The 15,135-nt window shown below is 38.0% G+C and overlaps 1 protein-coding gene across 6 annotated transcripts in view; it reads right to left on the bottom strand.

Moving 5' to 3' along the window:
• Positions 1–15,135, bottom strand: part of NBEA (neurobeachin) — an 848,497-nt gene that overhangs the window by 444,518 nt on the left and 388,844 nt on the right. For 5 of the 6 annotated variants that reach the window (XM_073341812.2, XM_073341823.2, XM_073341854.2 and 2 more), the window contains 2 exons: positions 7,947–8,092; positions 2,697–2,823 (listed from right to left, as the gene is read on the bottom strand). In XM_073341812.2, coding sequence (XP_073197913.1) covers positions 2,697–2,823; positions 7,947–8,092 — 273 coding nt within the window. The remainder of the gene's footprint in view (positions 1–2,696; positions 2,824–7,946; positions 8,093–15,135) is intronic. The other variant, XM_073341834.2, reaches the window with a different exon arrangement.

Here is a 15,135-nt window from a genome sequence, read left to right as displayed (position 1 = left end):
CTTCACCACAGTGTGCTTTTTTTCCTCCCTTCCACTCTAGCTCAATCTTGCCTATTTAGATTTTAAGCTCTCTGGAGCAGAGACTTATTTCTGTGTATATTCAGCTTCAAGCACAATAGGGTCTCAATTCCATTTGAGTCCTCTAGGTGCTGCTAAAATATATACCATATATGAAAAATAATAAATAATTTTAGAAAAAAATATAGGGGTCTCAAATAAAAAGAATTAAGTAAGTTAGAAATTCCATGACATGCTATTTAAATTAGTTATTGTTTTTAATTTATACTTAAATGTAATGAATTCCTTGCATTCAGTTGTTTTCTGCACTGTCACCTCTTCCCTTAGCATGGTAACATAGGTACAACCACTGACAGCTATCAGTTATGCTATTCACCGCCCTGCACTTTAAGCAGTGTGGGGGTTGTCTGGCTGGCTGGGAGAAGAGGGCTTTCTGGCTTGGGAGAGGAGGAGAGATGTAAAACTGCTGGAAAAGCAGTCAGCGTGGTGGACGACTCACCACCAAGGAATGAGGGGTTTAAAAAGGTCAACCTGGGCCTGGCCCTCCCTTCCTACTTAGGTCAGAAATGTGCCAGGTGTTTTGCTATATCTACTGTGGGGATTACGCTAGCAGCCATGTTAAGGGGGGCTGAAAAGGAATTTTTCCCTTACCACCATATTGGCCAGGTGTAGTGCGGGTTTTTTCCACCTTCCTCACTGCAGGTTCAGGTGGGCTCTGTTCATGCATAGCATGATGGGCAGTAGGCCATATGTTGCAACTCTTTATTTAAGTGTGTAGTGGATGTTCAGTGCAGGTTCTCCATAAATTAAGGCACAAAAGAATGGATAAATGGCTTGGAAAAGGAATTAAGGAGAGGAGGTTGGTAATTGAGCAAGCTGAGGGCAGTTGGGGACTCCTCTGATTGGTACAGCAGAGAACTAACCCCCCATCATTATAGTCCACCTTAACCCCTCCTACGAGCGGGGGTGGTCGGTAAGATCCCCCCTCCCGGAATTGGCTGGAATTGGAGAGTCGCGGCAGTGGATCTGCTGGAGGGACATAAACGGAAAGGGGTGTGTGTGGGGGGGGGTCCTAAAAAAAAGCACTCACCCCCTCCCCCACCCCGGTGAATTGTGGGGGGTTTCACCTGCACTGCACATTTTATCCACCAAGTTAGTCCCAGACATCTAATAATAAAGTTGTGGCCTAATTAAACTCATATCTAATGTCTCTTGTCATTCTTTCGGCATAGCCAGACAGTCAGTCAGTTTATGTCAGTTGGCCTGCCTGCTGCACTGGCTCTCCCTCCACTCACTGCTTTGCACAATGTTTTTATTATGGCAAACCATATAAGTGGTGAAAAAAGACAGGACAATCCCAGAGGAATCAATTATAGAATTAAAGGAAAATATGGCTAGCAAGCTCTACTATCATTCAGAATTGGCACATAGATGGAAGTAGGGGCCATGGAGCCAATGCTTTGAAGTGGTGACAAAGATGCTTCTCTTCTTTTTTTCAGTTATACCAACAGTTTTAAAGCTGCAGCATTAGAACTGGTGCTGGTCAGAACATGGAATTTCTGTTCCATGGGAAATTCCGACATTTTGAAATTTATTTTCATTCCAAATGAGAATGAAAAGTCTATTTTTTGAAATTTCCCACAGGAAGGAAATTACAAACATTTTAGAGTAATAAAACCCAAAACTTTGTTTCAATAGCATCAAATTGCTTTGTTTCACTAATGTCAAAACACTTCATTTTGACAAGGAAACATGTTTCATTTCAATGAGGCAAAATACAGAATATTAAAGAAATATATTCAATAGAATATAACTACAGTATTAAAATAGATATTTTCATATATCAAACTTGAAACACTACGAATCAAAACAAAACATTTTGACATAATTGAAACAAAACATTCCATTATCACATGAAATGATCAATTCAAAATAACTTGTTTATCTTTTAACTGTGGAAAATTTTATTGGAATTGACACATACCTCTGACAGGTTTCTATTATGATGAAACTGCATTTTCTGATGGAACACTGTTGCACTGGAAATTTTTCAACCAGCTCTAATCAGAACATAACTGCTGGAACAGAGTTCTAGTTAAAAGTAAAGTTCTAGGATATATTCTGGATCCAAAGCGTTTCTTAATAAGCATTGCAACAGTATTGTTTCTAATGTGCTAGAGGAAAACATTATGACTTTTGCACTGGTTGCAATGGTTTAAAAACAAACTCCTTAGAAGATCATCTTTAATTATAAGATTGACATAGTTTGGTGTCTGAGCACTTCAAAGACTGGTTTTATCCCTTCTATTATACAGTAATTAATTTGTTTGCTCTGCAAAGGTTTCTGTTTCTACTTGCCAATGTGGGCTCTTTTAGAAGTTTTGTACGGAATTTTCTTATTAACCATATTAAATGTTGTAAAACATCACCACTTAAAACACTACTGCAGTGTTGTGATTAATTGTTAAGCCACATCTAGAAAATAATAAAATAAATACATACATAAAATTGAACTGACTTGAAGGCTAGCAGTATTTTTCAGTTATTTTAATAACTATTTTGCATCCTCCCAGGATATTTTATAAATTTCATTTTTGCATTATTTTGGTTATTGCCTGTGAGTGATTTTGTTGTGCCACAAGAAAGACAACTAAAATAAAATTATAAAGTATGCTCACCTCATGTTTTCAGCTGAATCCTCTGGCATTGGAGCAACAGTCTGTACAGCTGGAAGGTTTTTACTGGTAGCACCATTCACAAAGCTAGAGGATGAAGAGGAAGAGGAAGATCCTGAATCCACTGCACCTGTAGCCAAAATAAATTTAGATTTTATTTCAGTTTGAAAAATAAAAATTTAAAAGATTTTAAATACCATGGTATTTCCTGTCATGACAGTCTTTTTTAAAATAAGTAATAAATCTTATCAATTAAAAAAAAATAAAAGCGCTTTAACATATAAATAACAGAATTATTTACTATGGCTATATGTTTTTGATATTGCTCTGCATATATACAATTAAGTTATGTCTACTGCTAAATTAGATAGCTGTATGTTACAAATTAGAATGTATTTTTACATAAAAATGAACGGAAACCACAGATCAAAGTACACTGTAACATAAAATGAAATGGCCTGAAAATAAGTAAGGACTCAGTCACTGAAATATACATAATTTTAAAAAAAGTTCAAAACAAAAATGTTCCTGCCTTCTAATTTCACTGCCTTTTTAATTATTTTTACAGATCAGTGATTAACTCTGCAATTAATGTTAGTATTTTATATAGCATTTTTCATTCTCAAAAGCCCTTTTACAAACATTAAATAGCAGTTCTGGAGAAAAATAAAAAATAAAAATGAGTCTTACCTCTTGTTCTCAATGATCCTAAAAATAAATTCCACATGCTAAAATATTGTATGAGACAAACCATCATCAGAATGATAAAGCCATATTCATTATCATTTTGAGTAGAGAATGAAAGTTATGTATATTTTCTTTTTTTAAAAATAAGTATCACATACACCTAGGGTGACTAGACGTCCTGATATTAGGAGCTTTTTCTTATATAGGACCCTATTACATCCCCTCTATACCCTGTCCTGATTTTTTCACACTTGCTATCTGGTCATCCTATATGCACCTCAGTTTACCTACTTGGTATTCTCTTGCCTGACTGCAATGCCATAACTCAAAAAAGATTATACTGGAGGAAACTAAACAAGAGAGAATACCAATGGCCCTTGAGGAAACAATGGGGAAGCTATTAATTGGGGAACATCCCTACCTGACTCCAACCAAGCTGGAAAGGTTTACTTTTTTCCAGTTTAGGATCAAAGGGGATATTAAAATCCTAAAAGATGTTGCCCTAAAAAAAGAAGGTTTCAGAGTAGCAGCCGTGTTAGTCTGTATCTGCAAAAAGAAAAGGAGGACTTGTGTCACCTTAGAGACTAACCAATTTATTTGAGCATAAGCTTTCGTGAGCTACAGCTCACTTCATCGGATGCATGTAGTGGAAAATACAGTGGGGAGATTTATATACACAGAGAACTTGAAACAATGGGTGTTACTGTACACACTGTAAGAAGAGTGATCAGGTAAGGTGAGCTCTTACCAGCAGGAGACTGGCGGGGGAGGGGAAGGGGGGAGGGAAAACCTTTTGTAGTGATAATCAAGGTGGGCCATTTCCAGCAGTTGACAAGAAGGTGTGAGGAACAGTATGTGTGTGTGTGTGGGGGGGAATAAACATGGGGAAATAGTTTTACTTTGTGTAATGACACATCCACTTCCAGTCTTTATCCAAGCCTAAGTTAATTGTATCCAGTTTGCTAATTAATTCCAATTCAGCAGTCTCTCATTGGAATCTGTTTTTGAAGTATTTTTTGTTGAAGAATTGCCACTTTTAGGTCTGTAATAGAGTGACCAGAGAGATTGAAGTATTCTCCGACTAGTTTTTGAATGTTATAATTCTTGACGTCTGATTTGTGTCCATTTATTCTTTTTACATAGGGACTGTCCAGTTTGGCCAATGTACATGGCAGAGGGCCATTGCTGGCACATGATGGCATATATCACATTGGTAGATGTGCAAGTGAACGAGCCTCTGATAGTGTGGCTGATGTGATTAGGCCCTATGATGGTGTCCCCTGAATAGATATGTGGACACAGCTGGCAACAGGCTTTGTTGCAAGGATAGATTCCTGGGTTAGTGGACCTTATCTGATCACTCTCTTGTTACAGTGTGTATGGTAACACCCATTGTTTCATGTTCTCTGTGTATATAAATCTCCCCACTGTATTTTCCACTGCATGCATCCGATGAAGTGAGCTGTAGCTCACAAAAGCTTACACTCAAATAAATTTGTTAGTCTCTAAGTCTAAGTCTCAAGTATTCCTTTTTTTTAAAAAAAAAAGGAGGTGGATTGTCAGAAGCTGTATAGGAAGGAGATGCTAACACAAACACAGAAACTGCAGTAAGCAGACTGTCTCTCCCAACCCAGAGGTAAATGTAACTGGGATGAAAGGAACTTACAATATAATATACACTATAATTAGCCACTGTCACAGGCTCCCAGAGGAAAAGGGCTTGCAGATGTCAAACCCAGTTGGGCATGTCCAGTTAAGACAGTTGGGAAACAGGATGGCTGTGCCCAGAGATCTAATCTAAGAGTGATAGGAGTGCATGGGGTACACACAGACAGGAGTCAAGGTACTAAAACCTGTCCCCAAAACGGTGCACTTTAGACATACTAATAAAGTTCTAAAATCGAAGCTTGTCCTGTGACAGTGGTGATAACAATGGGCTGTTGACTGTGATACGATGATTTGGAATGTGACAGCTTATTTTTGTATTTTGTTTTTTTAAATAATTGTCCTAAGGACCTTAGCACAGAATACTTTTCTAAGATGAAGTTATATCCATGTGACATTTGTGGCATATGGTAAAAACTACAAGAAAGAGAGGATGTGGGGGACATCTAGAGTCTCTAAATGACTGAATAGAATTTTTCCCACCTCAGTAAACTATTGCTTAGTTCATTTTACAATGTAGTATTTGTTTCACTGGCTTTTTACCAAGGGATTTTTAAACACCACAGCAAGTACATAAACTGGACAGCATCTGGATACTTTGGGCAAACATGCCTTAAGAACAGAACCATATAATTCATTATATTAATTATTGCAGATATAATATGACTGAATCATCTGAACTGTAAATCCCACACTTCAGCTAATCCAATCACAAAAACAAAGCAAACCCCTCCCCCACAAAACCCCAAAGCAAACAAAAACAAAAACCATCATAACTTGACTCTCAATGTAAGCAACACTGTGATGAATATGTTTATATTTTCAATGCGTCAGATATATCCAACAGCTTCTGATTTGCAATTTATTATTGCCACATATACGCTTTTTAAAACATGGAAATTAAGTTATACCTTTTGGAAATGGAGGGGGGCAAAGAACAGCTTTTAAACCATTTCCTGAGATCGGAGAGCTAGAATAAATGTTCATTCAGGTGAATTCAGGCATAAAAAGCTTTAGAAAAAAAGGAACAAGCCCAAAATAGCAATGAACTTCCTTACCCAAAGGTGAGTTAAGAACCTCAGTACATTTGTAGTTCTGAGGAATTAAATTGGTAAAATTTGCTGAAATAATTTCCAGTCACTATTTTCCCAAAAATCTGCTATGCATAGCCTGCTTAGACAAAAATGGGTATGATAAAAAGAAAACATAGAAGGTGCAGGGATAACTATGAAAAACTAACATTTACCCACAGTCAACACACTGTGGCATCTGATACCGCAGTATTTTCCTGTGCTGTACTTGGAATCATTGTGCTTTCTTAATAGCAATCACTGTACAAAGAAGAGCTACTCAGTTGATTTAAGGTATGGAGTGTTTAAAGTTATGATGTGAAGAATGAAGGTCTGAGGCCTAAAATATCATTTGGGGAAAAAATGTCAATATAGGACTGTATATGGATACCTAAAACAAACAGAACTTGAACTAAACAGAAACAGGTAAACAAATAGAACTGTTTACAAAAGTGTTAACTTAATTAATTTATAAAGCAGATTTTTTTCTCAAAAGATTAACTAACATTTCTACTGGCAAAGTCCTGTTAGTGAGAGTTAAAGGTGACCTGCAAAGGAAAAAAAATAGTGTATTTCCTATTTTATTTTATGAAGCAGAAAGAAGGCTGGGAAGATTTCTGCTGCCCCATTCCCCAGCTCTCTCCCCCCAAGCTAAAAAGATTTTATTTTTATCAACTCTTGACTTAAGTTGAGGAATGTTATATCTTTGAACTAACTCTCAAGTGTTTAGGTGCATTGTTATAAACAAACACTGTCCAATACCTATATCTATAAGTAAGAATAACTTCCTCTCTCAACTCTATTTCATTGCTCTGATCTCTGTGATATGATATAATCCTACTCAGTCTCCAGTCATTCATAGTTTCTTCCAGGGTAGGCAGCCTCTGAACTTCTAATGTAACAAATAAAAATTAAAGCCCCACTCCCCTGTCCGAGCCCGGAACCCCCTCCTGCACCCCAAACTGCTCATCCCCGGCCTCACTCCAGAGCCCACACCCCCAGCTGGAGCCCACACCCCCTCTTGCAATCCAACCCCCTGGCCCAAGTGCGGGAAAAGGAGCAAATGAGAGAGGGTGGGGGAGAGCAAGCAATGTAGTGAGGGGGGGATGGAGTGTGTGGGGGTGGGGCCTCGGAGAAGGGGTAGGGCAGGAGCAAGGCCTCAGGGAATTGGCAAGGAAGGGCAAGGGCATTCAGTTTCTGCAAATAGAAAGTTGGCAACCCTAACTATAAGGAAACAAACAAGCCCCTACCTCTCTTTTTAAACCTTTATAGGTTATCTCTAAGGTGAAATTAAACTGTTACGTGAAGAATGATCCATGTTAACATCGCTGGGTATTCATTGAAAGGCCTTATGACTTTTATTCACAAATACTAATATATAGATTTGGGGTCAAGAAGGAATATAAAACCTGTTCCACTCTAGGGTATATTAGCAGCACCGTAGTAGGGTTTTTACCTTATTGGGGTGTTAAATAGGGAATATCTACTAGCATTAAGTGTGTATATCCCCTACAAATATGCTATCACAGGAGAGAGGAGGCACTGGGGAAACTCATTCATTTCTGTTGTAATTCTCTATGTTTCTAAGACATCATTAGGACTATATCTTCATCTATATAAGGTGGAATAATTTTCTTAAACAATAATGGTGAGAATACACATACAGCAAGAGGAAATTATATCCTTCATAGAGGACAAAAAGATATAATTGAGCTTTCAAGGTTTTTATTTTTAAAAAAGGTATAGTAAGAATAGAAAGGAGACAACTGAAGGGAAAAAAAAAAGACAAAAAGAAAAAGATGAGGTTCACAAAAATATTTAAGGACGATACCTGTTGTATTAATCATACTTTTTGGTGTAGCAGCAAATATGTTTGGTGTAGTACCCGGTGGCAGAACACCTCCAGCACTGGCAGCTCCAACTGTGGTAACAGCTAGGCTGCCTGGAGGCGGTTTCTTTACAGGTACGACAACACTCCTGCAGAGAAAGAAACGTCAAGTTAATCCAACACCACAAAGAAGTGACGCAGGGGTTTTGTTTGTTTTTTTTTAACCGCTTTTGATAAAAAATACACGAAGGATCATACAAATGTAGGGCTGGAAGTGGTCTTGAAAAGTCATCAAGTCCATGACCCTTGTGCTGAGGCAGGACCAAGTAAATTTAGATCGTCCCTGAGAGGTATTTGTCCAACTTGTTCTTAAAAACCTCCAGTGATGGGAATTCCAAAACTTCTCTTAGAAATCTATTCCAGAGTTTAACTACCCTTATGTTAGGAAAACTTTTCCTAACATAGAAAGTAAATCTCCTTTGCTGCAGATTAAGCACATTACTACTACTTCTACATTCAGTACACGAGCAGAATGATTGATCAATAATTTAACAATCATAGAGAACAGGTCCTCTTTGAAGAGTTATCAGCTCCCCGCTCAGCCTTCTTTTCTCAAGACTAAACATGTCCTGTTTTTTGTTAAACTTTCCTTCTAGGTCAGGTTTTTTAAAACCTTTTATCATTTTTTGTTGCTCTCCTTTGGACTCTTTCCAATTTATCTACATTTTTTCTATAGTGTGACATCCAGACTGCTTCAGCTGAGGCCTCACAGTGCCGAATAGAGCAGAACAATTACCTCCCATGTCTTACGTATGACTCTGCTGTTAATATACCCCAGAATGATATTAACCTTTCTTATAACAGCATCACATTGTTGACTTGTGTTGAATTTGTGATCCACTACAACCCCCAGATCTTCTTCAGGAGTAATAACAGGAGTAATGAGGAGTTTTTCCTCATTTTGTAGTTGTGCATTTGATTTTTCCTTCCTAAAGGAAGTACTTTACACTTATCTTTATTGAATTTCATCTTGTTGATTCCAGACTACTTATCCAATTTGTCAAGGTCATTTTGAATTCTAATCCTGTTCTCTAAAGTGATTGCAACCCTCCACCCCCATCTTTGTGTCAACTACAAATTTTATATACATTCTACACTCCATTATTCAAGTACAAGTGAAAATACTGAATGGTACCAGACCCATGGGACCCCGCTAGATACGCTCTCCCAGTTTGACAGTAAACCATTGATAACTACTCTTTGAGTAGTTTTTCAACAAGTTGTGCACCTGCCTTATAGTGAAGGCAATTTAATCTAGAGTGCATTTCCCTAGTTTTCTTATGAGAATATCACATGGAACTGTGCTAAAAGCCTTACTAAAATCAAGATATATCATGTTTACTGCTTCTCCCCTATCCATTAGGACAGTAACTCTGTCAAAGAAGGAAATTAGGTTGGTTTGGCTTGATTTGTTCTTGACAAATCCACGCTGGCTATTCCTTATAACCCCTACTGTCCTTTAGGTTCTTACAAAGTGATTGTTTAATAATTTGTTCCAGTATATGTCCTAGTATCCAAAGCTAGGATGACTGATCTGTAATTCCCCAGGTCCTTTTGTTCACCTTTTTAAAGACAGGTACTATATTAGCCCTTCTCCAGTCCTCTAGGATTTCATCCATTCCTCATGAGATAATTACAAATGGTTCCGAGATTGCTTCAGTTAGTTCCTTAAGTACCTTAGGATGAATTTCATCAGGCCCTGATGAGTTGAATACATCTAGCTTATCTAAATATTCTTTAACCAGTTCTTTCCCTATTTTGGTTCGTTCTCCCTTGCTGTTAATATTAATTGTTTTGAGTAGATGGTCACCACTAACTTTTTTAGTGAAGAGTAAAGCAAACTAGGAATAATTATACCTAAATATTTTCTTAACTTTTATGGGATAATGCGGTCTAGTTGACCAAGCATGAAATTGAGAGCTAGGAACTTCCAAATTCTAATCCAGGTCCTGCCACTGTATGGTCATAAGAATCTCAATTAATCTCTGTTTTACTTGCAACACCTGTAAAATGGAAATATCTCCTCTTTCACAAGGATGTTGTGAGGTCTAATAATTTATAGCACTTTGAATTTTCAAATTGCTTTATAAGTGCAAATACTGCAATTATTGTGGCAATGCAGTATATACTGCTAGTGCACATCTGTACAATCTTAGATGAAACTGAAATTGAATAGATGCCATTATATGGTCTTATCAAAGCCATCAAAATTACAGTTATTATAGAGAATATATGAATATAGGACCTGATTCTCCACTGCCCTGCACCTGGTGCAGTCAACTATACCTATCAAAAGCAGTGTAAGTGTACCAATCAGAGTTCTGCACTCATACTTGAGGTGGTGTTTTATATCCACTTTGCTCTCAACAGTGCCAAGGAGTAAACTGAAAACACAATGTGCAAGACAGTGAAGACTCAAGCCCACAGTGTATATAATATACTTAACTTTATTCATTTAAAATTAAATTTCTAAATTTAAAATTTATAAATTAAAAAAAGCTTGTTGCAGTATTAAGACTTTATAAACTTTTTAAAAAAAAGAACGTATAGCCCATATACAAGCAGTGATTATTGTACTGATACAAGTACATATTCATCACATCTGAAGACAGTATTTGTCTTCATCCTACCTGTAACTAAATGTCCTGATATATGCAGTTCAAAATAAAAAAAGGAATATACCAAAGGGACATTTAAATACTGCTTTTCTTAACAAGAGGTCTCTGTCTGGCAGAAATGAAATCTGTCTACTTTTAATGTCTCTCTCTTCATTTTATAAAAAGACTATTTCTGTGGCCCCTGCTTCATAACAAAACTAGAAAGTGAAGAACAAATCTGAAACAGAAGGGATTTTTAAATGCAAGAAAAAGAAAAAAAAAGATGCTTATCATTTTTATTATACCCACATGCTTTTTTTTTCTGAACACATGCACTTCATTTTTCAACTAAAATAGGCATAATATTGTAGTACTGAAATAAAAGAACAAAAGAATGTAGCTATTTAGGGTAATATGTCAGCTTCCTGGCTACAGTTCTGAACTTCAGAAAGTGCTTTTAGTAAGGATTTCTCAGTAAACCTGAGAAGATTCTTTCAGAAAAAAAGTGTGTTTTAAGAAGAAAGGGTAGATAGATCTCTGATTCTCATTTATTAAGTAAATGAGGTCCAAGGTTAACTTATAGACCAATATTTCACCTCCCCTTACAAAAAAAATACTTAAGATATTTCACCTCAGAATTTGTTTTTATTCAGGACAGCCCAACTTTCTGGTTGGGGAATTCACCCTTCTGGTCTGCTGACAAAAAAGGAGAAGGATTTTTAATCAAACTACAATAGTCTCAAAGGACTCTTTGGGTTGGTATGTTTTTAAAAAGGCCTCCTTCCAATGGTTTGACTTCGAGGTTGAGTAGGATACAGAAGAGAATAGACCTTTAGGAAACCCTATGTATACTAAGTCTAACGCAGAAAGTCAAATACAATTAGAATGGATGTTTGTTTACTGTCTATGTCCAACAGAAGTCATTAAGCAGTGTGGCCTGTGCTGTGTCTGTGCCTCATTTAAACCTAAAACTCAACTGGGAATGCTGACAGGTGTCACATGCACTTGCAGATAGTGATTTGCTAAGTTCTCAGTCATCTTGCTTAGAAACAGAAGATTAGACACTGGGTAGTACTGGAGAGATAGGTTGCATCAAGAGTTGGTTTCATTAGTACCAAGCTTGAATAAATGTGGGTGACAGACCCCTCTCTTTCAACGACACTGACCATAGGGTCAACAAACTTGATAGTAGTATCAACCTGTTAGTAGCATCCCAGGGGCTCTTAGCTATCCTTTAATATCCAGGGCCATCATGTGTCAGAGTTGTCAGTGGAGAGTCAGATTTCCTGTGCAGTACTGTGCCACATTCTGAGAAAGGGTGCTGTGTGCCATCTGAATGTGACTGTTGAAAGCTGGAGACTAGAGTAGCCATTTCAGACATGCATGATTATTTCTGTAAAAATAGGCCAAGATAGTTCCACAGAGAAGGTACAGGAATTTAAAGTATTGGTTGTGCCTTTCTCTCTCCATATCTGTAAATATTTTCTGCTTTTGGTGTTGAAAATCTATCCTTCATGTTTTTTTGTGACAGGTCATCTGAGAATATCTATAATCTGTGGGATAATGAGAGTGGGAAGGGCATGTTTCTACCTTGTATGCCTTTAGATCTGTGTGACTTAACTTCTTTGCCTGGTAGGATTTTCCGTGAGAATTTTTAAGAAGGTAGCTGGGAACACACATTCTATGGTGGGCAATCAAAATTGGGCCTTTTGCTCGCTAAGAAGTGGGAAAGAGCTCAGATATCAGCTAAGAGAAAATGATTGTCTGATCAGGATGCAGTGCACATGAATTGATGCCTTCTTTGAAAGCAAGAGAAAAGATAGTCATGTGGTTAACAGACTGACTGGCAGCTCAGGAGATCTGGGTTCCCTGCCTCTGTAAATAGATTTCCTACCTGGGCTTTGAACCATCTCTCTGTGCTTCAGTTCACCATTTGTAAACATGTGATACTGCCCTAACTCATAGGGATGTCGTGAGGGTAGATCCACGAAAGCCTGGAAGATGCTCTAACACTACGGTGATGGAGACATACAAGTACTAGAAACATAAGTCTTACTTAATAAGTGGCCAGGTGTCCCTCACTAAATGTTGGCCATCTGGGTCAGCGGTCACTTTTCAAAGATAGAAGAATACATGTTCTTCAGTCTCTATGGCTTTGAATTGTATGTTCAGTCCAAATTTCATCAAGACAGAGGTCAGATGCCATTTCTTGTGTCTTCAAGGCTCTCTGTTTTTGATTATTTTGTTTGCAAAGTGGGCCAGGAGCTCTTGATTTCACACAAGACTGGGGTCTTACCACAAGTCCCAGGACCATTCAGTTTCTCCCTCTGCTGAACAACAGTCTTCACCACTACCACCCTACAGTATCTATTGCAGGAGTCCCGGCATGGTTACGGCTCCCTTTCTCCTCCTCATCTATGTGAAGAGAAGCAGCGTTTGTTGATGCTAAGCTCTCACATAGCAGCATCCATGACTAATGCTCTAGTTGCCTATGAAAATATACTATGCTGGCTTCCCATAGAATGCTTAGACATGTTTAAGGTCTCGGTCCTAAGTACTCGATGGCCTGAGTCTAGCCTACCTAAAAGATAATCTGAAGGTCTGGGTCACAGACTGTGTCCAATAATTCCACTCCTCCTCCATAATGGAACTTCCTACTGTAAGGGTAAAGCTAATCTGTGCAGGACTCTGAACTTTCTTGGCATGTAGTCTGAGACTGTGGGACAAACTCACATAGGAATTAAGGACCATTACAAACCTCAACATCTGCTCCTGCAATTATGCAATCTTGCCTTGTCTAACAAACACTAAGCTGTGTGTACATTTAAACAAACACACACAAACAACCCCTCAACCAAAATCCTACCACAACAACACATGACAACACATACACAATTTTCCCATTGGGGAGAGGATGAGAGAAGGAACAAACCACACTATAGAGGTTAGTCACATTGCTTAATGCATCATTGGAAGGCACTCAAATACCATGGTAATGAGAGCAGTATAAGAACGTATATAAAATAAAACAGGGCAGTGTATCAGCATTGTCAGAGGCCCAGTTTGTTTTGTCTCCTTCCAGGCCTGGACTGCACAGTGGGCCTCTCTTGCACTTTAAAGGTGTGACATCAAAAAGTGCTTTGTGTTGGCCTAACTTTGCTCCCATTGAAGACAATAAGTGTTTTGCAATTAGCCACTATGGGAACAGAGGCCAAAAGTGAGCATTTTTCAAAATCACACCCAGAATCTGTTTAGTGATGTAGTGAGAAATTACATTCTAACATATAATTTAAATGCTTCATTCTGGTTACTGGATCATATGCTCCATTGTGGTGCTCCCAACTGGGTCTTTCCTCTATATTGTCAACAAAGATCTTGTAAGATCTGGAAGTGTCTGCTAGGCCAGCAGTTCTTTTTATATCTTGCAGCCTATGGGACTTTTTCACGTGAATGTCTTCAGGACCCTCTAAAACAATTCTGATCCCCAGAACTTCCAGAATGTATGACTGGTAAATTTGCTAAGATCTTACAATGGGCAAAACAGGATCTCAGAAAAGATAGAAAGATATGCTAGATTAAAAGATTGCTGAATCTTAGGAAAGGAAAGAACAGTCCAGAATTGAAACACAGGAATTGCCATTCTGGATCAGACTTGAAGTCCACCTAGGCCAGTTATGGCTCCAGGGAAGCTGTGCCTTTGACCCATCACTCAGTCTCTCATTAAGCATCCTTCCATTTTACAGGCCCATATCTGTACTACACTTAGAATCCTGCGACTGACCCCACTTTTAGACTGCATACCCAGGTCACAGGACACTATGTCCTCAGGTTCTGGCACCTGCTCTAGACTTTTTTCAGGACCTGTGACCAGTATGAAAATGGAGTGTCAGAAAACAAAAAGAAAAGGAGTACTAGTGGCACCTTAGAGACTAACCAATTTATTTGAGCATTAGATTCCGTGAGCTACAGCTCACTTCATCCAAAGCTTATGCTCAAATAAATTGGTTACTCTCTAAGGTGCCACTAGTACTCCTTTTCTTTTTGCGAATACAGACTAACACGGCTGCTACTCTGAAACCTGTCAGAAAACAATTTGTTCAAAACAAATTACTATTTATTTGTCCATATGAACATAAATGGAGAGGAAGGGGGTTAAAACCACTAAGGGCTTACTCTCTTTGCAGGATACATCCCTAGTGGTCTAATATATGTGAACCAATCTATGTGAGAGATACGGGATAGATGATCAATGTCACTGATATTTCTTGATATGATAAAGTACTTAGTACCTCCTGAATTTCTAAATGAACTTGGCACTAAAGAGGTGTCTCAAAGCATCTAAACATGTTAGCACATTCAAACACAGCGTGATAAAACAGGGTAAAACCATTACATGCCTATGGAATAAAGCTCGATAATTTAGAAATAGAGGAGTGACAAACTGCGAAGTTTTAGCGACCAAGTGCTCAGACTGTTCTTATTGATATATTGTTATGTACTGGTACATATGAAAGACCATAAAAAAAGGGTAATGA

The sequence above is a fragment of the Lepidochelys kempii genome, chromosome 1 (assembly GCF_965140285.1).
Source record: "Lepidochelys kempii isolate rLepKem1 chromosome 1, rLepKem1.hap1, whole genome shotgun sequence".
Taxonomy (NCBI): domain Eukaryota; kingdom Metazoa; phylum Chordata; order Testudines; family Cheloniidae; genus Lepidochelys; species Lepidochelys kempii.
This window is presented reverse-complemented; position numbering and strand designations above follow the sequence as displayed.